This window comes from Drosophila arizonae, chromosome 5 (assembly GCF_054131065.1).
Source record: "Drosophila arizonae isolate 15081-1271.41 chromosome 5, UAZ_ARI_1.0, whole genome shotgun sequence".
NCBI lineage: Eukaryota > Metazoa > Arthropoda > Insecta > Diptera > Drosophilidae > Drosophila > Drosophila arizonae.
Window position 1 is genome coordinate 13,787,994 of NC_142925.1, and position 27,304 is coordinate 13,815,297.

The window sequence follows — 27,304 nt, forward strand, 5'->3', positions numbered from 1 at the left end:
GTGAGCTCAGTTGCTGGTAGGACTTTGACAGTGCAAGTCGACAGTTGCAGGCGCGCGCGTCTCGAGTTTGTTGTTAGTTTTTATGTGTTGTTGTTGCTCGTGGCTGTGCTGCTGCTCCTGCTGCTGCCGTTCTCCCTGCAGTTAAAGTAACAAGCGCGAGCGTGTCCTTGCCGGTTGTGTTCTTCACTTCCTCTGCCGCTTCTACCACTTCAATTGAAGCGATTCCCCAAAGTGTGTGCATTGCCAATGCAGCCATAAAAGCGCCAGTTTGCATATTGGCTTATTGGCATGCTCCTGGCTGTCCGGAAAACGGCCGCGTCGCGAATGCTGCTGCAGGCATAAGTTGTTGACCAGCTGCCGCCGGAATGGCCAGCGAACGTTTAGCCAGTGGCGGGCGTCACGCACGCGTCAGCCCGACGCCGGGACGTGGCAGCAAAATCGCGTATACGCCGTGTCCGCGCTCCGAGCCGCCACAGGATCTGGAGCTGGCTGCCACGGCCCGCAATTGTCTGGCCATACCAATGTCCTCGCTGCAGACTGCAAACGGACCCAATAGCAAAGGTAAGTGCGGCTAATTAGTGTGCAGATTGCAGTGTGATATATGATTTTGGTATACTCTTTAATAATGGAGCTTTTGGTAAGGGGTATATTAGCTCTGCAGCTGGTTTGCGTTTTATATTGAAATTTCGTTAAATAAGTACCATGCAAGGGTGTTGTATACCTTCTACTTATTTTGAAAAGGGTATATTGTGCTGTAGCTATTTTTGTCAAGTCAGAATATACAATATATATGTATGTGAATATGCATCATTATAGAAATTCATATTTCTACAACCTGAATCTTTTTATAGAGCATATCTCGATCACACTCCGTCTCGCTTTCGCTATATGTCTTGACATGCGATTGTTTTGTCTATTTGTTCTTCTCATAAATCAGCTAAAAAGGGCCGCCGCAGCCGCCTGCATTTGCGCCTGGCAATCAGACTTACAGATATTTGCTATAGATAATGTTGTTGTTTTTGTTCTGTTTTGTCTTGCTGTTTTATTTTCACATTTGCCTTGACATGTTTCGTGCGCTGTTTGATGAGTTTTCGCCCTCTTCCTCTCTCCCGCTCGCCTTTCATCTTTACATACATATCTTCATCTGTATTTTGGCTTCCGTTTGCTCTTTTCAAGTGGCAATTTGCATGCGAATTTAACAGCTGCCGATGCCGATGCCTCCGCCTCTGCCGCTGCCGCAGCCAACACGTGACTTTGATGGCGAATTCATTGTCAATGTGAAATACAAATCGCAAATCAATTCAATGTCTGCCAAGGTGCAGCAAGAGACGAAGATAGCGGGAGAGAGTAGACAGAGAGAGACAATGGCAAGAAATGCTATCAACATAATCCAATTACAAGCGTAGGTGAGTGAGTGAGATAGAGCGTGACCGAATGTAACAGAGATATTTTTTCTTGCTTGCCAGCGATCGGCATAAACTCTTATAATTATGCTTTCGGAGAAATTCCCTCGTTTTTATGACACCGAAATGTCCCGTATAGGACTTCTGCTGTATAATTGCCTCAAACAAACAATTTTACTCTTATTGAATATTTGGATTTAATAGGTTGAGTTTTATGGCATAAAACATTTGCTTCGACATTTATTATGATTTTATGGTATATTTTATTGCTGTAACATGTCCCTATCTTGCTAATAAAAATGAATGTCAGGAAAACAAAGGGAAGTACTGCCTGTAAGGAAATATTGCTTTCCTTATGCTTGAGTAAATGCCGGAAAGTCGTATAAGAATTTGATGATATCCCAAAATGATTGGCGTGAAAAAATGGATTTTTAGATTTTTCTTTTTGTTAATTTTTTTAGGAAGAATTTGTAAAATTAAATCTAAAGGATAATAGAAATTGCTGCATTTATATGTTTATTCCATATATAGGAATATTTTAAAGTACATGCAGAATAAGTTGACATTATATAATGTATACTAATACGGGAAGAATTGAAATCGATAATACTAAAGATATGTATTACCCAAACAGAAAGAGACAGTCCACGCACAGTATAGGCATATCACGCATAAATTAACACAAATTGAGTTAATTAATTACCCAACATTAAACAGATATATGTATGAATACCAAAACAGGAAGTTCCACTCATAGCCTACGCTTCTAGGACTTTAATTATACAAAAATTGTGTTGACTAATTGCCCACTGTTCAGCCATTTCATTTTATTTGCGGTCGGCTGTTGGCCACTGTTAACAAATTGTGGCATAAATGGCCGACTGCTCATCATTCGTAATTAGCCATGTTTTATGTGACGCCAACAGATACAAATTATGATTTTTGAAATTTATGGCTGCAGCAGCAGCAACGGCGGCGGCACCAGCTGCTGTTGACCCACAAAACTAATAATAATGAAAGAGAAAACGGACCCTAGACTGGGCCAAGCTGCAATAGTGACCCACTGATCGAAGGAGCAAATCACAAAGCGTGTGGCAAGCAATTTAAGCAGCTGCCTAATTAATATTCATGCAACACACACACAGACACACATAAACATCGAGGCAAAAATGTCAATAAAGTGGGCGGCGTTTGCCACCCGCTGAGCTAAGCTGCAGCTAGCAACGCGCAACGTGCAACGTGCAACATGCAGCGCGCCACGCGGCGTATAATTTATGCAGCTGCCTTTGATGCTGTTGCATATGCATGAAAGTAAAGAGAAAGTAAGGAATGCAAACGCGCAAAAAAGCGAGAATAACTTTGCCTATTTTTCAATTTTTTCGTTTTCTTTTTTCTGCTGAGTTCATCTTCTTAAGCGGCTTTCGGTTAGGTAATTTGTATGATGCCAACATTTTGGGTTTTCTTTTTTAACAACAGCTGTTAGGCTAATGAAACTGCCATTAAAATGTAGATGACTAACTCTTTTATGGACAGTTATTGTATATATTGTTTATACTTGTTAGATATTTGCGAGAGAACAAGGGATATGAATAAGCATATTGGGTCAACAGCTGCTTCCTACATTATTTTTCATATGTATATTTGTTGCTTATGTTAGAGACTGTTAAGCCTGATAGACTGTTAGACTGTTAAGTCCTTAACAGATGATTTATATATGTATATGCTCACTATGTTAATCATACTGAATATGAACATTAACATCTAAACATTTGCTAGCTAAAAATGATTGATGCAATTTAACACCATTTAATTAACATGTTACATCATTCTGTTAATATATTGTGATCAGATATTACTATAGCTCTTTAGCTAGATATAATTATAAATTTATTATTTATCAAAATTCATTTACCATGTCATAATCCTTATTCTACAAATAATTGAAATAATACGTTAATTGATATTTTAACATTATTCTCACATAAAATGCACTCAATTCAATATATGCTTATTTACGCTGACTTTTGCCCTTAGAGGCCATCCAAAGTGACATTAAATGGGAGAGCCAAATAGCAACAGTCACAAGTTGCAATTGTTTTTGCTCCCTTCTCACTGAATTTCCTCTCTGTTTTGGGTATCACTGTAACCTTTGCTGGCGTTCGGCCAAAATGCTTAAATTATAGTGCGGGCAGCCATTGATAAGTAGCCCGGCAACATGGCAGCTCACTTCATTTATCACAATTTATGGCTGTGCGGACATGCCAATTGGAAGCTGCAGGTGTCTTTTTTTGCACACTATTATTCTTCTTCTTCTTCATCATCAGCTGCCTGTTCTGACTATCTGGCAACTTGGTCACTTTGTTTCGCTTTGCTGCATCAGTGGGTAATTTGCTTTGGCTTGCACTTGGCCTTGAAAGCGCCGCAGGCAATTGATTTGACGCGCTGCCAAAGATTGTCTAAAAAATGGAGTTGTCAGCCAAGGTCCAGAAAAAAGAAACGAGCCCAGTCAGCAAAAAGCGCTAGAGTCGGCTGACATTGACAACGTAATGCTCGTTCACTGTTTAAAAAGTTGGTTAAATTTAGTCTTTACTATAAACTGGGCAAGAACGTGCTTTCATTTTGCCACGCCTCCAATAGGCTACATCTTTCGTAAAGTCAATTTGTTTTTGCCAAAAATTGATTATTCATATGTCAAATTTATTATATACACAAAACGAATATACTCTTTTCCCTCCTCTGAACATGTAGAGGAAACTGTGAGGCTGCATCAGTTGCTGGCATTTGCTCTCATTTAATCTTTCTGTGTGCATCTTTGTCCTGTGGTTGGCTTTCAGCTGGCTACCCAAATCAGCTTAAGTCGTTTAACTGACAGCTCAAAGGCTCTGAGCTTTATTAAAAGAGTGCGCTAAAATCTTTAAAAATATATATACATACATATATAGATATATAAACTGATTACTCCTTTGTCATTGGCTTAGTCTGAATATGGCTTGTAAGTCTGTTTAGTAAGCTCCCTGTATGTGCTTCTCTATATAATAAAATCTGGTTTTTATTGTTATAAAGTTATGAATCTTTAACTCTGATTCATAAACCAAATGACTTTATTCCCTTATGCAGCTAAAACTGCGTGTGGTACGTTAACGTTTACGAATTCAACACACAACGGAATTGCAAATTAAATGCTCTCTTGGGATAGAGAGAGAGAGAGAGAGAGAGAGCGATGCAACCTCGGATGTATGAGTGTACATATGTGTAAGTGTGTGTGGGTGTTCTTTTGTTGCCTGAGGCTATGCTTTGCAGTCACAACGGGAAATGGTCATAGCTTTTGATGTATATAGTATATACATAGATATTTACTTAAGCATATGATATGAGTTTATTTTTAGAAAAGGGTTCAGCTTGACCTACATCAAATAATATTTCTTTCCTATATCAAAGAAACTAAGACTTCTTTGCTACAATGACAGCAAGCAACTAGAAAATTGATTTTCTTTATAAAGTAAGGACTTGGTATTCAAGAATTTCCCGTATTTCTTGAAATTTCATTCCTGGCTCTCCTACCTTAACTCATGTATAGCTTTCGTATGGAAATTGTCTGTATATTGGAAAAGAAATTCATTCTTTGTTATTATTCCATAGCGCGTGTTTTGACTTTTAATTGCTTTCATTAATTGCCAATAAATTTATAATTTAAATTGCTTAATTGAACTGCTTAGTATGTCGAGCCTGGAAGGAACCATTCTCGTGAGACAGACAAACCATCATTCCACTCCACTTTTTAAGTGTATATAAGGCATGCCCTTTTTTAACGGCCTGATTTATTTATGCGTCAAGCGTCAAATGCCCATTAAAATGTGTTCAAAAATATGCTTATGAAACGAATTACATACATTTTTTTCGACATGCCCCCAAAAGCCGAAATAATAAAAAATATTTAATGCATGCGCGAATGTCATTGTTGATGTTGTACGATGTGGGCGTTACGCCCAGTCACGCCCATCTGGTAACAATACAAATACCAGAATGGCTCGTAAAACCCTTCTTACCTGCTGAATTGAGCTCTTTTGGTGTGTGTGTGTATCTGTGTGTAGGTGGCATGGGTGTGTGTGTTGTTCCTTCACATACGTTGAATTTATGGGCTTGCAGTTGCCACGCCCACAGTGCTACTGCTGTTACAGCTGCTCGACTGGATTTTTATGTTGGCAGCGCTGCTTATCCGCAGTCCGCGACATTATCGTACCCTGTAAGGAAAAGAGAGGAAGAGTATATTGCTTACATACACTTCTTGCTATTTGGTATCTAGTATCCAGTATCTGGTATCTATTATTTGGTATCTAGTAGTTTTTATTTAGTAGTTGTTATCTAGTATCTAGTATTTGGTATCTTGTATCTTGTATCTTATTTATCTTATATCTACTGGCTATGCTCAACCAGAGTATTATGAAGTCAGTCACTCCCACTCTAATATTTTTTAGTAGTTTAAGAAACGTGTGGAGAGTTTTCTTGAGGCTTAAGAAAATGAAGAAATGCCCAAAAAAAATAAATGCCGAAGTGGTTGACGTTGAAAATATTGCAAATAAAAAAATAGGAGAAAAACCCGAATCGCGCCTAAAACACGTCGCAAACCCTTTGGCAGTCACGTATGTACGTACATATGTGGCAAGTTGTACTTGCCACACTTGGCGTGGCAACTGGCAGTTGTTAGTTTTCAGCCTCGCCCAAATAATTAATTATTTAAAATATATTTACATATTAAATATTTGTTGCATTGCCTGCAAATTGAGTTTTCATGTTTGCAGTCGAAAGAGAGAAAAGAAATACGAAATGCAAAATTACTCAACTAAATACAGCTGGTAAAAAGTAGTGCCTATTATCAAATGTTTAAGAACAATAATTAGGTTGACTGTGAACGTGTGACGTCTTTTGGAATTTTGTTATTGACAGGCGCTACGAATTGGGGGGGTTTCTCAATGTCATGTGCTGTGGTCTGATAAATTCGATTATGCCATTCACAAATATAGAACAGTCGACTTTTGAACTCTTGTTTTACTGGCACTAGAATTCATATAGAGCTTGCTTAAAGATAGTAAAATGTTAACTTAGGTTAGGTTTACTAAATAGAAACTTAGATCTAATCAAATTAGAGTCTGAAAAATGGTATATGGAATGTTTAAAAAAAGGCTATAGTTCTATTGTTGTTTAGTTTTTGTTATTATTATATTTTTTCAGTACCTAATAGATATATATTTATATATAAATATTTTTATTATATACATATTTACTTTAGAAAATATTGCATGAGTCAAGTTAGCAGCGTTTTGTCTCGTGATTTTCGTAAACAAGTTCCACTATCTGAAGTGACAGAATTTATTATATATGGACTTATATATATATTTATTATTAGGCAATACATCTATTGTTCCCAATTGGGATTATAAATATTTATATACTAAATTATAAACTCAGATCCAACTGCAGATAGTTTTCCAATTTGTAAGAACAAAAATCGATTTCTATTTTCTCTAGTTTATTTGGAGCAAATCGAGTTTGTTATTTATTTTCTATTTTCTGCATTGCACTTCCGTTGCAAAATTTTATTTTCCGATTTGAGTTTTGCACAACAAACGAAAAAAGTAAAACGTAAATCGAGTGCGAAATTTGTCAGGACGAAAATTATTTGCAGACCTCTCTAATAATTGGTTTTGTGGCAAATGGAACCTTAGGTCGTAATTGCCAGCAATTTCCGATAGACCACAAATAATTTGGTCAACTGCAATCAATATGTACGCATAAATAACCAGCATAATTAGCAGCACGGCAATGAGTATAAATAATATATTTTTGGGAATATAAATACTTAATATGCGAGTAAAAGTTTCAAAAATTAACGCCTGGAGTATTGGTGTGAATTAAATATATTTAAGCTATTCAGAAAATAAATGTATACAGAGAGTAAATGAAATAGGCCCATGTTCAATAATATAGGAAAATATAAAATATATTGAGTACGACAAAATTAATAATTTATAGTATAATAGATTTAAAAGAAAAATTAAATTAAAATTATGCTTCGACATTTAAATTATAAATAAATATATAAAAAAATATTGCCCGTAATACCAACTTTACTTTGATATATTTCTTTCGTATACTGATGAGCTACCCTTTCATCTCTTCTCTGTCTATACAGGGTATTCATAGTGTATCATATGAGTTAAAAATATGTCATTGACAGTGCCTGAAAATATGCATTAATATATGACATTTGCATGTACCATGATGAGAGCCGCAAATATGTGTATATATAAATTGGGTATATTTATTGTATAGAAAAATCTGGGCATGAATTATATGGCTGATTTATTGCTCAAAATGTTTACAATGGCTGCCCGGATGAATGAATAATGACAGGGAAAATTAAAGGGGGATTTTTTCCAGACTGAATTATGTGAATTATTTTGATTTGGTTTTGCCCTTTAAATTTGTGAGTGTTTGTTTTTTTTGCTCTTCCTCGACTTTTGATGAGTAATTGAAGAGCTGTCGCCTTGATACCCAAAATGACAATTTTGATTGACATGCCAGGCATTGTGGAGCTTATCGAACAATACGCTGATTTAAGAAACAGAAATTTACGACAGACACAAGGTAAAACTTATCGAAAGTCAAGAAAAATGAAAAAAAAAGACACAAGTAAAGAAGAAAACATGAATATGAGTTTGAGGTGTCTAAGACTCCGGCACACAGTTGTTTCTCAAGTGTCTAGCAGTTAATATCAATTGTACAATAAAAGTTTGGTTCTTTAATTATAAAATTCATAAGCTAATCGCATAAATGTATCACAACACCATGCAACGTGCGTTGGAGCTAGGCAAATTAGATCTCAGCTTCGAGTTTGAGCCAAGTATACTCAACTGCGAGCGCACGAACACGGCGCGCAGCAAATTGGCCCAGTTGATGCACTGGCTGCGGAAGCTGCACGAGAAACCGCCGGAGCCACTGCAATGCGACTACATGGGTGAGTGGGGGTGAGCAATGCCAATCAGTTGATTTTTGACTGAATGACTCACTGATTTGGCAAAAACACTCAATTGCTGGTTAAGTGTGGAACTTCCTGGCGGAAGTGTGGAATGCGAGAGGATAATAATGATTGACTTAGTGATTGATGTGTAAAGAATGGGAGAAAGTGTAATGTTTGTTATTGATAATTATATTTGGAAGTCCTATTCGCGGTTGATTACAGTTGAAATGTAGAAAATGTATAAAAAAATTGTGAAAATAAAAAAACAATTGTTATAAAGTTATGTTATTTGGAAATTAAATTAAATTAAAATTAAATTTTCTTTGTTATAGTTACCAGAACTTCCTTTAATATTTAAAAAAATATGAAATCTTTCAAAAAAATGTGAAAAATAAAACTGAACAACATTTCTTAAAGTTTATATCAAGTCTCTTTAACAGAATATTTTAAAATTTATTCCTGCAAAATTTGCTTCATATTTATTTGACTCTTGGGCTGAAAATAGTTACAAAATTGTTCCATCGTTATTTAACAAAATTTCATAAAGTTTATATCAAGTCTCTTTAACAGAATATTTTTAAATTTAATCCTATGAAATTTAATGCATACATATTTGACTCTTGGGCTAAAAATAGTTGAAAAATTGCTGCATCGCCATTGAATCGAAAATATTTCTATAGCACAGCCCACTAAAAATCGCCCAAATTTAAGAGCAAAGACCACACACAGCAATTGAGCATAGATTTTTGCATATGCCTTTTGGGCAAAGCTTTGGAAATGCTGCAAGAGATAGAGAGCAAAAGGAGGCGGTGCCTAGGTGGGTGGGGCTGGTGCTGTGGGTGGCATGTCATTGTTTGTCCATTTGCTGCGGTTGACCTTTGTGCCATATAGCTTAGTCAGAGGTGGGGAGGGGGCGGGGCAGAGAGTGGTACTGTCTTTTCTATAGCTCTGACATTTATGAAAGCTTTTGGTCAGCAGGCAACAAATTATTTAGATATCAGCACATTTGCTCTCGTCCCACCTCCCTCAATTGGCTTTTATGACTGTATGTGTGTGTGTGTGTATGTGTGCGTGGTAATTCCATTTACAGTGCATACAGTTATGCAAATATGCAATCAGAAACTGTCGGCAATGATTGCACATTTGCGATTTTCCCAAACACTCTGCAGTTTCATATGCGTCAGCTTTTGTCAGTGCAAACATCTTTAATGCCAAATGACAAATATTAATTTGTATCTCAAGCATATCCAGATAAGTGTTATTTATATGAACTGATAATTGCATTTTATTCAAATTAGATATTTGCATGCGCAAAGCTTGAATGAAATTTATGTATTTTATTTATGGCTTTAAGAAATGCTAGATTTTGTTTATTGAAAATAAAAAAAATTTTGATTTGATGATTTATTTTTTTCTATATTTTTCTCTTCAAGCTGAAATATATATATATATCATTATTCACAAAAATCAAATATAATATATTTCGTATATCAATTTTTAATGACCTCATAAATATATATCAAATTGAATTTTTCTACAATGTGGACTTGTGTTTTTATTAAACTTATTTTATATTAAAAATTGTTACTTCATCTAATATGACAAATAAAAAGTTTTTTATGCAATTAACAAATGTTTGACAATTTTCTTTTAATATTAAAAATATTTTAAATTTCTTGCTTTTTATATCTCATTGAAATTGACTGACCCTTGCTGATCTTCACCTCATTCACAAACGACCATCATGGCTGTCATTAGCTTTCCGGTTGAAAACAAAAGTTGGCCATGATTACAAACTTTCAGCAGCTGCATCAATTGAAAGTCAACTGAAGTTTTTTCCATGCATTTTAATGCGGCATGCAACAGAGGTACAGACAAGGATAGAGAGAGGGGGAGAGGCAGAGAGACTGCCGCAAATGGCCTCTGTTATTTGTGGCAGCTCCATAGCAATTTCCACTGCAGCCATAAAAAAGGGACACAAACACACATAACATATAATGCAACAACGTATCTACTCCCTCTCTATATGCGCATGAAGTTTTCCGGCCGCGAATTTTCAATGCGTTTTCGCTTTTCTTTTTCGGCGCTTTTCTTGTTGGTTGTTTGGTATTTACGCGTAATTTGCACAACATTTTTCAATTTTATGACGGAAATGAATGACGTTGTAATTTATGTTGTTGAAAGGGACGCCGACTGTGGAGCAGGGGAATGGTGGAGTGGTGGGACAGCAGCATAGCGAACGCAGGGCATTTCCTTTATGGTGGGCGTGCCAAAACAGTAAACTGGCCAAGGCAAAACCAAAAAGCGGACATTAACAGATTCACTCGCAGCTTCGACAGCTGCTACCACATTTTTTTTTTTTTTAGATATCCTGTGCACGGTAGTTAACTAGCAAAGGGTATGCGGGCTGTAGACAAATTTATAAATTGAAATAAGATTTTTAATAGTCTATAATAAAAAATAAAATCAAATAAAATCATGAAATATACTATAAGAAATGTGAACAATTAAAACTTTATAATTAATATAAATAAATAATTAATTAATATATAAAATATATAAATAAATAATATAAAAATTGTCTATGCATAAAGTCTACAAAAATGAACCTTCACCAATTTCACTTCATTTCTTTCTTATTTAAGTTTCGAATCGAGTTGAAGAGCAGAGCCTTCGGTTCATTTCGATTTCTTTTTTTATTGAGCGCCTAGAGAGAGATACGATTGACGCTCGCCTAAATGAGCCTCTCACATATATATCAATACATACGGACGTGAAGCAAATGATTGTTGAAAACCAGAGCCAGAAAGTATCAAAAAGAACTCGATGGGTTCGCTTACAATGGGTCGTTCTCTGAGTTTTTTCTCTGACAGTAAGTAATTCACACATATTCGCAGCCATCGATAAACGTGCAACAGTTATTTGCGATCTCTTATTGAAATATATTGCATGTACATTTTCTCTAATTTTCTCTGATAACACTGTCTTTCTGGCTTTAGTACTTATGATTAGAAATACATTGCAGGGTATTTGAAAGTCACTCAGTTAGACACCTTTGCACTCTCGATATTGCTTTCTCACTTCGCTCGACGGTCGTAAAATTGCAAATTTCTGTGCGTTTTTTAAAACGGTTAAGAGAGGTTTATATTTCGTTTAATGAAATTGAAAAATTGTTGAAAACAATGCAGAAAATGTCTGAAAGGCCAAGTGTGAGGCTGGGTTGAGCGAGGTCAAATCAAGGGTTCGATAAGCTTTAATGACAAGTGGGAGTGTGCCGCCACTAGATAACAATTATGAACTTAATTTCCACACACCCGAATGCAAGAACTGTAGATTGTTACATTTGATTTGTTGGCAGCTGTTGCCATCATAAATCAATCATGATTATGATGATTATCATGATTATTGGAAACGCAACTGTGTTGACAAGTGGGTAGTGTGGGAAGTATGGGCATTGTCCCCTACGAGGGTAACTCAAGGGATTTTGTCTAGTTTAATAATAAACAAACAAACACTCTGCAAGTTGAGCCATAAAAAAATTAAAGCAGAGAACTCTTTAGAGAAACTAGTGCCAAGCACCAACTGAAAGTCATAAACTGTTACCCTACCTACAGTCGCGCACCTTCTTTGGATGAAAATTTATGCACACGTTAAGCAGCTCATAATGGCTGAAGAGTATGAAGAAGAGAGGCCAAGTTGAGTTGAACTGCCAGGCGACACTTTAGTCGGGCCATGAAAACTAATTCATTTAAAATTCATGAGCCAAGGAATTCCATTTAGATCATAACGTGCATTCAAGCCATAGCTGCGAAAGCAGCTCAGCTCAGCTCAGCTCAGTTCGCTTTAGTTCAGTCAACAGCAGCAGCTAAAAGTCGCTTTGCCACATCGCTTAGACTCGGTTGCCCGGGCAACTTGGCTAAGTAGTTATACTATTTTGTTTGCACTCTAATGTAGATAATGAGCTATTCAGCTGCAGTTGAATGGAAAATAGGATTAGCAGGCTGGCAGATATTAGAGAATGCTAAAAGTTTTCCAACAGTTTTTTTTAAAGAGTCTTTAAAAAAAAAAAAAAAAATATAAAAACAAATACTAAAAATAATCATGAAAAAAAAATATATAAAATTTAATACATACTACCTTTAAAACTATTTTGAAGTTTGTGTTTATTATAGTCATAATAAGCTTCTTCTTATTATTATTATTACTATTTATTTTTCTTTTTATTAAATTATTATTTTTATTTTTTAATATTTTATAGTCATAATAAGCTTCATCTTATTATTATTATTACTATTTATTTATTTATTTTTTTATTAAATTATTATTAAATTATTATTTTAATTTTTTAATATTTTTTTTTTTTACTTCAGAGATTTATATCTACGAGAACCTCTTCTTTCAGCTAATCTTTATATAAAAATATAAATTATTTAATTTTATATTTACAAGCAACTCTGAGATTTACAAGTGTATTTAGCAAGTCGTCTATACTAATTGCACTTCTCTTTCCACTTTTGACACTTATTCTCGCAACGGACAATCGTTGTTGCATTTCGCAGTTGCGTGTTGCCAGTTGCCAGTTGCCTTTTCCAACTGCGAAACTTTTGTTGAAACAGGAAAAAGAAAAGCAAGACTAGAGTAATGCAGTTGCTTTGTGCCAGGCAGCATAAAATTGATTTAGCTTTAATTTCAGCCACTGAGCCTGCCTCCTGCAACTGCAGCTGGCTTAACTTCGAAGCAGCAAGCTCTTGCTGCTCAGCTGCAGCTGCTGTGTTTTCTCTCCCTCTCTCTCTCTCTCTCTCTCTCTCTCTCTCTCTCTTTCACACTCTCTGTGGACTAGAGAACAAGCTAAAGCTGCATTTGAATATTTTAGAGCACATATGTTAGGGCGGCTTAGCTGTAGACAAGACAAAATGCTAAGCATTGCGATTGTAAATAATTTAAACAGACACGAAAATTCTTGTTATGGGATTTAAATTTCTATTTATGGTAAATAGAAACACTATAAAGTAAACCAATGTTAAGTGTTGCATAAATAAATATTGATATTATATTTATATATGGCTGAGAAGATATGAGAAATTATTGAATAGCCAAACTGAAAAGAATATTAATTAATAATATATTAATCATATAATATAGCATTGTGTTTGGCAATCACTATAGGGAGTTATTTTTACCAACTAACATATGGAAATCTATTTATATTTATATATGTGTAATATAATCTCAGCAAGCCATCATATTGTATATGCATGCCTCATCAGCTGTAGCAAAGAATATATATATGCATATATCGATTCACAGTACAGTAATCCAAGCATTAAGCTAAAGTGCTTTCTAACCGTTATCTATAATTATATGCAAACGCAATGAACTTTAATGTGAGCCTCGTCAGTTTTCTGCAGATTTTCTAGCTCGGCAAGAAGCATTTGTAATTGTCAACGAGATTCGTGGAGTCGCGGTTAAAACTTTCTCCTCACGGCACGTGGCCAAATTAGCTAGGAAAATCGCCAAAACTAAGTTCAGCGGTTTTATGGCTGCAAATTAGTCAGAAGCCGCAAAACAAAACAAAACAAAACAGAGAGAGCGACACAAAAAAAAAACCGCAAACAAGCAGAAAAACCCAAAAACAAATTGGCACAAAAAAAAAAAACAAACAAAAAAAAATAGAAAAAAAAAAACGATTAAAGGCGAACGACTTCCGCGCTAGTTATGAGCCACCCAAGCTTGGGCCTTCTGTGGAGAGGTCAGGAGCTACGGGAATTGTCAGTTGGCCAGGCGGCTGAACATAATCAATAAAACGCTAGGAAAAAGCACGCAGGATAAACGCAGACTAAAAAAAAGAAATAAATACGATACAACAAAATGTTGCTTGTTAGTATACCCGTATTGGAGATATTCACAAGGGGTATACCTGACTAGAAATGTCAATTATCTCATTTGTGAAGGAAGTTAATTGTATTCTATATATATTATATTCCATATATGTATTCATATTCCTAGTCAATGCGATCTTATTTATTTTAAGATCTCAATCAGTTGGGCTATATAACTATATTTCGAACTCCATCATAACACCTATAGCTGCTTAGTGAACTCAAGGTATATCCAGGTCGTGCATACTCTAGCATTGAAATTCATTTGTATTTGCTACGTTTTGTTACTCCCGTTTGTTGTTGTTGTTTTTAGTGCAATGGGCGTGTGTATCCTATGCTTCTGAATGGCCTTATACACGTGGTGTATATATGTATATATCAGTGGCCCGAATACGTTTCCAATTCATTCGACGTTAATTTGCCGCGATGTGTACTACATTGGACGGTGCGAATGAAAAATCCATAATATAAATTTTACGTTAAATAATTAATAACGCATAATAACAGTGGGAGCAGACGACAAATGTCGAAGTGCGCTGTGGCCCACACGGCGTATGCGCAACAAGTGACGAAAAGCTTTTCCCATCATTTTTCATTACGGCTGAGTGCAAGTTGTTGTTGTTTTCTGCTCTTTTCGTTTTTTTTTTCTTTTTGAATATTTTTGATGCCGTCATATATATTTGAGCTAATGAAAAGCGTTTCGAACGTTTTCCCAAAAACGTTGCGAAAAGCTTGCCCCAACTGTCAGTTGAATATTAAACGCAACGCAACGCAGTCGAATCCTAATTCGTATTCCCATTCGTAGTTGTCCACGTTTTTCGCTCGAGTTGTAAGAAAAACAAAATAAAAAAAAAATAAAACCGAAAAAGAAGAAAATAAGTAAAAGAAAAATAAATGTATAAATACATAAATAAAACATGTATTTAAAGAAAGGGGCATGGCATGGCCCGCCTACTATCTACGCGACAAATTGTGCTCCGTGAGAAATTCGTGTGTTCGTGTGTGTGTGTATGTGTGTTTACGGGAGTATTGGTGTGTGGAAAGCTTGACGCGTGTGCGTTTTATTTATAAAGGTGTTTTTATGTACAAATTTCCTCTACAATTTGAATGCGGTTTTGTTGCTCTGTGTCTTTTTTTTTTTTTTTTGTAAATGGAAAAAAAGTCTCACTTTTTGCCCATCTATGTGGCTCTATTGATTTCTTTTGTTCTTCATTGTTGTTTGTCTAATTACTGTGCACATCCGACAAACACATAAATATTACGTAGCCGACCCGGCTGACACTGAATTTCGCATTAAGGTCGCGCGTAAAGCAACGCCTCTTGTGTCCTGGGGCAGGATAAAAACGGATGAACAAAAAACACACTAAATGCTCTTGCTTTATTTAGAAATGCTTTTTCATGTGCCCAGAAAACTGTGTAATATTTAAAATGTGAGCCCAAGATGAAAGTGTTGCAAAATTAAGTATACGTCAGGTGACACGTGCGAAGCAAATTTGAATATTGTGTGTGGGAAGAAAGAGATGTGAAATTAAATATTTAAAATTGGGAAACAAAAGACTAGTGGAGTAATGCATAATATAAGTGAAAATGAAAAAAAAAAAATATATATATATATATATACATATGTATATATAAATTTAATTAAATTTATAAAACATATTGGAATGTATATGTTTAATATTATAAAAAGTGGATTAAAGTTGATTAAAAAAAAATGTATGATTGACAATGACTTTATAATATAAAATGTGCTCTCAAATAATTAAAATATCTTTGAAAATAATTCTCAGTTTAAATATATAAACAAAGAAATATATTAGTAAAATTTACACAATTATAATTAAATTTCCCTTGTAATAGTTTCGATTGCAACAAACAAAAAATTTATTTAATTTCAGCTACTAATCTGGCTTTAATCACAAACTAAACAAATGTATCTATATGTATGTACCATATGTATATATATATTTAATAAATATTTACGAATCACACGCCAAACAATCGCAAATTACACGAATCGCTTTCCCTCTCTCTCGCTCTGTGTGTGAATTGTGTCAACGATTTAAATGCTAACCTGCCGAATCATTCAGCGAGATTAACATATGAGCATGCCCACAGCTACAATTAGTCACCCACACAGGCAAACACACGCACGACTACACACACACACACTCGCTTGATAGTACACGCCCACAAGGTCAAGGGCCGTCTGCCTCTGCCTAGGTCATGTACGAGTAGAACTTAAATGCAACCCTCACGAGTATTCAAATTTACTTTAAATACTCTATACTGTATGCTGGCGAATGGGGAGTATTGGTTAAAAGAGTGTAACAAGTATTAAATAATGTCTATATGAATAAATAAACAATAAATATATTTATATAGATATAAAATCCTTCAACAATATAATAGGTTATATTATTCTTATCATTCGTATGCCCAGTTATATATCTCCAATTATAAATATATCTATATTATTATAGGGTATTGCTTAGTCAGTGCTCTTCTCTTAGCCTCTCATCTAAGCAGCTAGCAGCTGACATACACACACACATATATGTCTATACAAACATATATATATCGGCCATATATTATTTGGCTGCTTTTATTTTTAGACACTGCCACGAAATGAAAGAATTGAAGAACGAGCGGAATTTTGATTTTTACGTTTATTATCTCTCAGTCTTCAAGTGTTTTCTACTACGTCGACGCTTGATTGTTTCATTGTTTGTTGTTTGTTTTGATTGCTGGGCTGTGCGAGCGTATTTGAGCCTGTGTGAGGGTGTGTGCGTTAACGATGAGTATTATTGCTGTAACTTGTATCGTAAATACAATTAATTATGGCCACCATCGTTTGGCCAAAGGCAATTTTCATCGCACTTCAAGCACTCGAAAATGAAATGCTGTAAAAACTTTATGACCCATTGCTCATTAGATTGTTGTTGTTGTGTTTATCAAAGTGTGTGAGTTTGTGTGCGTATGGACAGCTTTAGTGTGTGCTGACAGAGCGCATCTAGTTGTTGATTTTGCATGAGCAATCTCACATTATCACTCACACGCATTTGATGGGCTATTCGGAAAGACGAGAGACTCGTGATTGCTTTTAGATATTAAGGCTGCGGCTGATGGGCTCAATGAAACTAAGCTTTTCGCTAGAGCTTCAGGAATCTAATAAGATTAGGCATTAACTGAAGACAAAGAGAGAGAGAGAGATTTTTATTATGATTCCCAAATGATATATGGCAAACAATATACAGATTATGTTGTACTGTGTATACAGATTTGAATCGGCCCAAGGCGGAATTTTAATTACACATGGATTTAGAAGGATAATTAAATAAAGGATGGAGATTGCTGAGAGAAGGTTGGCTTGGGGCCTATGTTGAGCTGTCAGGATAATGTTTTGCTATATTAATTGGATTTTAATACTATGATAATTAAGTGTGAAGAAGGGAAATAATCTAATGCTATAATAGTTATGCAAGATTAAAGATTCTGGATTAAGGTTATGCAAGTCATATATTTGAATATCAGTTGAAGTAACTTAGTTTACATAAAATTAAAGATGTGAATTTTGCTTAAATTGATGGAGTATTTCAATAAAATTCTTTTATCATAATTCATTAAACGAACAGTCAACTCAGAGGCCTAAATGAAACATGCTCCCGGTGTCTTACTGATTGATTAAATTGATTTATGCATATTTTTAATCTGAATCATTAAAGTAAATATTCAATGATATGGGTTGAGTGATTGATGATTATTGCCAGAGCTTTATTTGATTGATGCCTTGGCTCATTCCCCTTCAAAACGTTTTGAGTACTCAACAAATTCTTTACAAGTTTCCCTAATTGAAAATCTCAAACTCACATTGACTTCGTGCCTGATTCCCTCTACAAACTTCGTGCTTCCAACAGCTCATTTAGGGAACTTTTTTGTTGGGTTTGTTTATGTGAATAACAATTAAAAAGAAAATTTAAGTGACTTTTACAAATCGCTTCGGTTCCTTTCCCTGAGTGTACTGCTGAATTTTGATTAAATCTTTTTCAATAGGCAACTTTTTGGTGAAACTTCCTCTTAATTTCCGTTTCTTTACTTTTACTTTTTACTTTTGCCGAAGCTTTTCAGTTGTTTTCATTATACACTTGGCCAATAATTCATTTTATAATGCCCAACAGCTTTGCCGATTGTTATAAATGATTGTTTTCAAGAACTTTTCAATTTGGCTATGCTGAGCGATTCCGATGCTGCTGTTGCTGATGCCCAAATTTATCGCCCATTGGCAATCAATAAGCCGCAGTAAAACTAATTTTGTCGTGTCTTGAACTAATTAAACTCACACAGTTCAACAAATCTCTTGATAGCTATCTCGCTTGCTCTTAGTAGCTGTCTGCCTCTCCCTCTCTCCCTCTCTCACTCTCTCTCACTTTCGTTCTTTTGGAAACCCCTTTCTTGGCAGCATGAGCTAATTGCTAGCCCTTTACAGCTTGACTTTCCGTTTCGGCTGCTTGCGTGCCTGAAGAAAACACACTCAAAGATGTAGTCAAGCATAGTCGACATTGGGATATCCTTTAATTGAAAAATACTATTGAAAAATGCAAGTTTTTCTTTGTTTTCTTATGTTTATGTATGAAAATGGTAAAAGTTTATATTGGATTTATATATGGATGTAAATATTCAATTTGAGTACAATTGCCGCAGATTAGTATATAACTGGGTATATACATGTAAAGATAATTGATTAAATTTAGATGAAATTGCCTGTGACTTTTGATATATTGCACTACTAAGGCTTAGATATAAATAAAATAAAATCTATCTTGTCTCAAGCATTTATTCGCATATTTATTTTAAGCCCTTTTGCACAATATACACCCGCTCGCAAATCACTTACAGTGTATAGATTGAGCCAAGAAATGCACTACTTACACACGAGCAGCTTGAAGGCTCATGCTCTCGTTTCCGCTGGGCGTGTGTTGAGTAATTTTCAACTGCTTAGCAGCGGAAATGGGTAATTTCCGTAGCTGCTGCCACAAAACAAAAAAGAAACAACAACAATAACAACACTATCAAAAGAAGCGAAAGTAACACACTCACACATACACACACACACGCATACACACACAAGAGCTTAGCAGGTTTTAACTTTTTGATTGGCTTTTTGTTGCAGTCGAGACAAAAAAAAAGTAATAATGAGGAAGTAGCTGCCAGATTGGAGACTTGTTAAGTATTTGGCCTAATGGAAAGGTTAAGCAGGACTGAATCACTAGAAAATGACCTGGCTTAAATAGTAAAATCCTGTATAAAGCTGTATTTTTGCTTAAATTCTGTATTTAATTAACTCTAATAAGAACACATGTTTTATATGCTATGCAAATTTCAATTCATATATTGTATTATTTATATTATCTATAAGCAAAGATGCGTTCCCCTTTTTCATTGTCAAAATTTGGCCAACTAATTAATTCTTGGATTTTTGCTGACCAATTAGAATTACGAAAAGCCAAAAAATCAAATGCTATGAAAATACGCAACCGGCCAAAAATAGAAACAAGCAAATAAGACGACGAAGAAAATTTGCAATGCGCAGAAAGCATTTGACACTGAAATTTGGCCAAAACTGGTTGCGACCTGTTGCAAGAGAAGATTTTTCTGGCTGAAAATTTGTCTCATTTAGCTTTAAGCTCAAGCATTTTTTTAGGTGTGGCCAGGTGAAAGGTAAATAAAATAAATTGCCTGACCGCAAAGCAGGCAAATTAATTTTAACTCAATAGCTAAGTAAATAAAGCGATAAACAAATTCACACACACACACATGCAGACACACTCAAATGAAAAGAGTGTAAATAAGAATATATACAGGCAATTGTATACCCTACAATTCGTCAAACACTGCTCATTCTAGCCAGGCAGCAACAAGAAAAACAACAATATAACTGTTATTAATCAAGTGCGGACAACGGCAGCAACAGCAGCACCAGCACCACCAACACCAATACCACCGCCATACATTCAATAGCACCACACAGGATCACATTCATATCTACCATTACAACAACAACAACGAAAACAACTACAGCAACAAAATGAATTTAATGTTTCGCAAGAATTTTCGCGAGGGCGCCAGCAAATCTGGCGGCGGCGGCGGCAAACTTCAATCGAAGGCGAATCGTACAAAACGTTCGCGTGATATGGGCATGGTGCAGCAGCCGGAGGAGATACACTATCGCACGCATCTCTTCTTCTCGCCAAATCGGCCCGGCTATGATGTGGGCGAAGGTAAATTGTCGCCAAAGCAATTGAGCAAAGCAACATGACAGCCATTGCACACACACACACTCTCTCTCTGTTTCTCTCTCTCTCTTTATATCTATATCTCTCTCTATATTTCTTTATATATATTTTTTTCTTATACTCTTGCCTCTTTCTCTCGCTCTTTTGTGTTCTCAGCTCAGTTATTTGCGCCCCATTAACCCATTAACGCCCTACTTCATTTACGTTTACATTTTAACCCATTTCCATTTCCATTCGCATTCGCATTCAAATGTTTTCATCAATTTTACAAATGGCTGGCAACGAGGACTCTTGCGAGCTGGCAATTGTTATGCAGGCTCAATTAAGCACAAATAGGCGACAATCATTGAGTATATACAATTAGGGCGCAGCATCTGTGGCGAATACGTAATATGTGTGCATAGCACGCATACGCAGCGTAACGCATAGCAATCGTTAAATGGGGAGGTTGGTATTTTTGTTGTACTTATGAGATTGTGTTAGGGTTTTTAATAGCTGTTTTAGTGAATGAATATTATATTAATAAAATTAAATATTTTTAATTCACTTAAGATGAAAGTTAGATAAAAGATATCTTAAATAGTTTACTTTTTCAGTGCATATAAAAATTTGTCTTATACATTTTTTAAATTTTATATATTATATTCAAAGATATAAATAGTTTGAGCATTGCATTGAGAATTATATTTTATAGATATTTACAGAGAAATGTTGATTCATCACATACGTATTATCAATTCAAATTACTACTATGATTTAATGTATCTATGTATATATTATTAGTAAATGATATATTATATGTATTTTTGGTCTATATGTAGAAACATTTATTTGAGTAGAAATATAGGAAATATGAACCTCTATTAAATACAATGATTTATTATAGATATACATATATCTATATGAAATCCACTTAGATTCTAGTTAGACTTGTGTATTTACATATATCTCGCTTTACCATCTCTTCTAATAACATGTCACGTCTCTAATCTATCAGCTTATCAAAAAATCGCAATCTAAAGCAATTTGCTGTACAACACTTTGCAGGCTTATTTAGGCACGCATGCAAGAACCGCTTGCCAATGATAATAGCGGAGTGCTCTATATACTACATTATACATATGTATATCATATAATATATTTATATATAAATCTATGCCATACATATATATATTTATATTGTAGTATTTGAATTTGGTAAAAATTAAAGCTCAAACGTTATCAAAATGCTCAACTATTTTGCTTATCTACGAATTTCCAGTTGGCTTGGCTTTTAGGGCACAAGACGTATGTAAGCTGCGATTCTATATATATTTATTTTGTTTTTGGCAATGGTAATGGCCTTGAATGTGCATTATTGTAAAATAAAAGAAAAGAGCAAAATTTAGCAGAAGGTCAAGCGAATGGAACTTGTGTTTAGCGTATGTATATGCGACATATCTCTATATATATATCCAGCTAACAGTTAATTGTAGTACTGCAATGCCTACTAATACTCTATGAAAGAAAAGCTGATGAATATGTCTAGTTTTGTGTAAATACATAAATGTACATTCGACATAGATATATGTGCCTAACTGCAACAACAGAAAACTGAAAAAATAAAACTTTCACCCAACACAAAAAAAAAACTCTATCCACTCTATCCTCTGCCCACCAACCCAATCCAAATGCAATCCGAATCCAACCCAGATTCAATTTTATAAATTCACTCTCTCTCTCTCAATTATGATTTGTTTGTTTGATTTTTTTTCTCGTTTGTTTTTGTGTTGTGTGTCCAATATAAAATATCGACAGAATCCATTGCAGAACGATGTAGCGCACTATCGGGCATACCCAGTACCCCGACCACGTCCACGTCCTTTACACAGCCAAACAATCCCTATGAGGTGGACCTACCGCAGCCGCTGGTCGATAGATCCGTGTCGCTGATGCGTTGGAACAGCAGCGGCAACAGCGCCGGCACAAATAACAGTCTCATCCGTTTGCAGCAACAGTTGCAACCGCAGCAGCAGCAACAGCAGCAGCAGCAGCAACAGTTACAGCAGCAGCAGCAACAGCTACAGCAGCATCAACTCCTGCCAACCTACTCGTATCAGCATCATCAACTGCCACAAACTCTCAGTGCGACGAACACTTATTTAACGGCTGCCGCTGCGGCGACGCGGCAAGGTTTGAGCCCCACAACTTGTCAACTTGTTGTTGTTGTTGCTGCCACAGAAAATTAAAGAAAACGAATACAGTGAAATCTTCTATGAGCGAACAAGCGGCTTCAATGTAATTTGTAAATCATTTGCACTCAAGATCTTCATTGTCTCCCAGAAGCGGCCTGCATTATATCGCTAGAAAAAAGTTGTGCAACTGTTCAACTAGAAAACTTTTTAGAAGAGTTTTAGAAAGCAGTACTTGAATAGAAAATATAGTATCTTTATAAAACTCAAATTTAAGGTGTCTCAACATCCTATATCAATTCAAAAACATCAACTATTTCCTTTTCATAGATAATGAGCTTAAACGTAAAATTCATGATGTTAGTAAAAGCTTACTACGATGGAAGATATGAAATGAAATTTCTATGAAAGTACTTCAGGCACTCCTAGAGAATATACTATAAAAGAGAAGTCTTTTGTTCCTATAGAGCTGTCCGTTATTGGAGATTTCACTGTATAACTAAATACACTGCAAGAACTATCGAACTAATCTCAAATCTAAATGCTCACAACCAGCATCTGTTGTGCACTGATTCCCTAAACACACACACACACATACGAGCACGCACACAGACACACTCAAACAAATTTAATACAGTTATACTCCAATCCTAACCTCAATGAGAAAAAAGGACTCTGTTTCATAGTTTGATCCTTACTCCTTCTTGTTGTTTCTCATCTTGATGTTGTTGGTGCAAGTTTTTGTTGTGTTGATTGAATACTGAAAGCTAGACATGTTTTTATTTGTACTCGCTTTAAAGCTTTTGCGCTTATGTTGGCTTTGAGTTTGACGAAAGCTTTGAAAGTGATGAGCTTTCAGTATTTGACTAATATACGCTTAAATAGTCTAATAAAAGCTTACAACATGAGGATCTTACTGCAAAAGCCATTTACTTGACGCTTTAAGCTCGTGGTCATTTTGAATTAGAGGATCTGAAGGAAAAGCTTCGAAATCAACAAAGGCGAGGCTTTAAACCAATAACAATTTACTACTAATAACAATTTTCTTGCTTATAACTTTAATATTGATGATCCATGTGATCGGAAAAGCTTCACAAAGCTGAACACATTTTACGCTTATCCGTATTAAAAATATTTCCTTATGATCTATTGTAACATTGTTGTTTCTATTTTACTTAATTAAAAGCTCCTCAAACCCTAAAATTGAATTTTTCCTTTACAGGCAACTTTGGTAGTGGTGGCACCGCGGGAACCACTCGGGCAGAGCCCATATCCCTGGCTACCTTGGATCGCGATTGCTTCATCATTCCGGTGCACAGCGTAGATCGTTTTCTGCCAGCTGGCATACCAGTAAGAGAAATTGAAGCATCTATTGAAAGATCTCTTAAAGCTTTTTTTTCTCTCTCTCTCTCTCTCTCTCTCTCTCTCTCTCTCTCTCTCTCTCTCTCTCTCTCTCTCTGTCTCTCCATGTATTTCTCTTTGGTTAGTTACCCGCTCTGAGTGCCGATGGCAAGGCGTGCAGTCCGTTAAGCGTTTTGGAGGTCTCTGATCCCAAGTTGTGCATACTTGTCCATCTCATGAGTCCACTGGAAGCCATAGATCCCGTGATGGAATCACCGCTCTCCCATCCGCTGCTGAAGCAACGCGCCATTGCCTCAGAGCTCTTAACAGAGGTACAGCAGGCAAATACAGCTGTCGGTGGCATGATACTAGTCAACATGGAAAAGAGCTGTAAGTTGATGGGGACATAAAAAATAATGATCCACTCTTTCTAATCTAATTTCTAATTTCATTTTTATTACAGCCGAATTTCCTTTTATATCATATTACCTGATAAACACGATGCAAACGGATCCATCGAATTTCTATGCCAACCTACGCGTCTCTTCGCTATCTAAATTCGAGCCGAAAGCACTCAAGTAAGCCAATCAACAATAATCATGCGCATTAATAATGTAATTCTTGCTCCTATACCCTGTAATCTAAAAACTGAAAGATAGGTAATGCCTAGTGCGGAGCACACTTATTTATTTATGTGAAAAGTTACACATGTACCAGATAGAAGGAGCTTTAGTATTTCAACTGGGCTACTGGGTAAATCATATTCAGTCATCTTAATCAAGTTTCAGGGTACAGGGTATGCTTTCCTCGAAGCACAATCGTATTTTAATATGTTTTAAGTTCCAGGATATTTCGTATTTCATCAGCTCACACGTTTTGCTATTCAATTAAATTGTTAACCCCTCCTCCTCCCCCACAGATACACTGCCGCGCACACGCTGGACCTGTACAGCGAGGTGGCTGCCATTTGCCGACCGCCTTTGGTTCTGCCCTCCAACGAGGCGGGCAGCTTTAAGAAATCCCAGACAGCGGCCACTGGCTACATAATCAGCGTGTTCAAGGCAAGTCCGAGAAACATATATACGTATATCATATATATAGATATATTTGTGTGTGCAATGTATGTCAATATAAAATGCAAAATTTAATTTTAGGTTTTCGAGGGCGACGATGGCGAGCGCTTCGAAAAGAATTGGCTGTACTGGACAGGAGCGCGAATGTTGTACAGGTGAGCAGAGCGCTTATAATGTATTAAGATCTGTAGAATCTGTATCTGTATTGTTCTGTACTGATCTGAGTATCATTGTATTGCTGTTCTGGTATCGATTGTATCTGTATCTGTCTCTGAGGTATTCTGTATCTGTATCTGTATATCTGCTTATTGCGTATCTGTATATGAGCTGTATCGGAGCTGTTATCTGTATCTGTACTGTATCTGTATCTATCCTGTATCTGTATCTGTATTGTATCTGTATCTGTATCATCTGATCTGTATCTGTATCTGTATCTGTATCTGTATCTGTATCTGTATCTGTATCTGTATCTGTATCTGTATCTGTATCTGTATCTGTATCTGTATCTGTATCTGTATCTGTATCTGTATCTGTATCTGTATCTGTATCTGTATCTGTATCTGTATCTGTATCTGTATCTGTATCTGTATCTGTATCTGTATCTGTATCTGTATCTGTATCTGTATCTGTATCTGTATCTGTATCTGTATCTGTATCTGTATCTGTATCTGTATCTGTATCTGTATCTGTATCTGTATCTGTATCTGTATCTGTATCTGTATCTGTATCTGTATCTGTATCTGTATCTGTATCTGTATCTGTATCTGTATCTGTATCTGTATCTGTATCTGTATCTGTATCTGTATCTGTATCTGTATCTGTATCTGTATCTGTATCTGTATCTGTATCTGTATCTGTATCTGTATCTGTATCTGTATCTGTATCTGTATCTGTATCTGTATCTGTATCTGTATCTGTATCTGTATCTGTATCTGTATCTGTATCTGTATCTGTATCTGTATCTGTATCTGTATCTGTATCTGTATCTGTATCTGTATCTGTATCTGTATCTGTATCTGTATCTGTATCTGTATCTGTATCTGTATCTGTATCTGTATCTGTATCTGTATCTGTATCTGTATCTGTATCTGTATCTGTATCTGTATCTGTATCTGTATCTGTATCTGTATCTGTATCTGTATCTGTATCTGTATCTGTATCTGTATCTGTATCTGTATCTGTATCTGTATCTGTATCTGTATCTGTATCTGTATCTTTATCTATATCTGTAATCTGTATTCTGTATCTGTATCTGTATCTGTATCTGTATCTGTATCTGTATCTGTATCTGTATCTGTATCTGTATCTGTATCTGTATCTGTATCTGTTACTTTACCTTTGACTATATCCATACTCAGTTTGCATATCTTTGTTTGTTTTACAGATATTTACCTCGCGCTGCGGGCCTTCGTCGAATTGCCTTGCACAAGAGCACCTCACAGAAGGGCGACAAAATGTATCTGTTGGTGTGTGAGTGTGCGGAACTTTTGAAGGATATTTCATTGGCCGCATTTTTAATACCCGCACTGCGTGCCCGTCTATGCGGCTACACGGGACTCTATCGACCAATACAGACTTTCTAGAGCAAATAAAAACTACTATTTTTCTATGCTGTAAATAGAGATGGGAAACTGAAAACTGAAAACTGAAAAAAGGCAAATGTTAATAAGTGAATCGATTTTTAACTAATGATTAATGGGATATACTTATATATATATCTACATATATATGTATATATATATAAAGCCAACACAAGCAACTTTTAAAATTTAATAGGCACAGAAACACACACAAGGCAATATCATTAGCAAGTAGACAATATACTCAAGGTAACTCATATCGTACATATGTTAACTTTTTCTATATATATAGACGCAACACAAATAGGACCATATCTAGTGTGAAAAGAAGACAACGTTAAAACAAAGCAAAGCAAAACAATACAACTTCCATTTTTTAGCCGTGCATATAGATTTTCAATTCTACTTAAGTATATACTCTATATATACATATATATATATATATATATATATATATATATATATATACATAAATATATATATATATATATATATATATACATAAATATATATATACATATATATAGCCAAGTTACGCTGAATTTT

At 35.5% G+C, this 27,304-nt stretch overlaps 1 protein-coding gene across 16 annotated transcripts; it reads left to right on the forward strand.

Moving 5' to 3' along the window:
• LOC108617295 (uncharacterized) lies at positions 1–26,773 on the forward strand. Of its 16 annotated transcripts, XM_089469466.1 has the most exons (10): positions 12,895–15,129; positions 16,199–16,243; positions 20,407–20,578; positions 22,391–22,765; positions 23,987–24,114; positions 24,252–24,495; positions 24,569–24,683; positions 25,025–25,166; positions 25,260–25,333; positions 26,563–26,773. In XM_089469466.1, the coding sequence occupies exons 2-10, from the start codon at positions 16,232–16,234 to the stop codon at positions 26,759–26,761; spliced, it is 1,461 nt and encodes a 486-aa protein (XP_089325592.1). In that variant the 5' UTR covers positions 12,895–15,129; positions 16,199–16,231; the 3' UTR covers positions 26,762–26,773. The 16 variants fall into 16 exon arrangements, with proteins under 16 accessions (XP_089325583.1, XP_089325593.1, XP_089325596.1 ...); XM_089469465.1 differs by lacking the exons at positions 12,895–15,129; positions 16,199–16,243 and adding an exon at positions 422–561 and having other exon boundaries at positions 20,205–20,578; XM_089469459.1 differs by lacking the exon at positions 16,199–16,243 and having other exon boundaries at positions 12,897–15,373; positions 20,205–20,578.
• Positions 26,774–27,304: the final 531 nt, after the last annotated feature.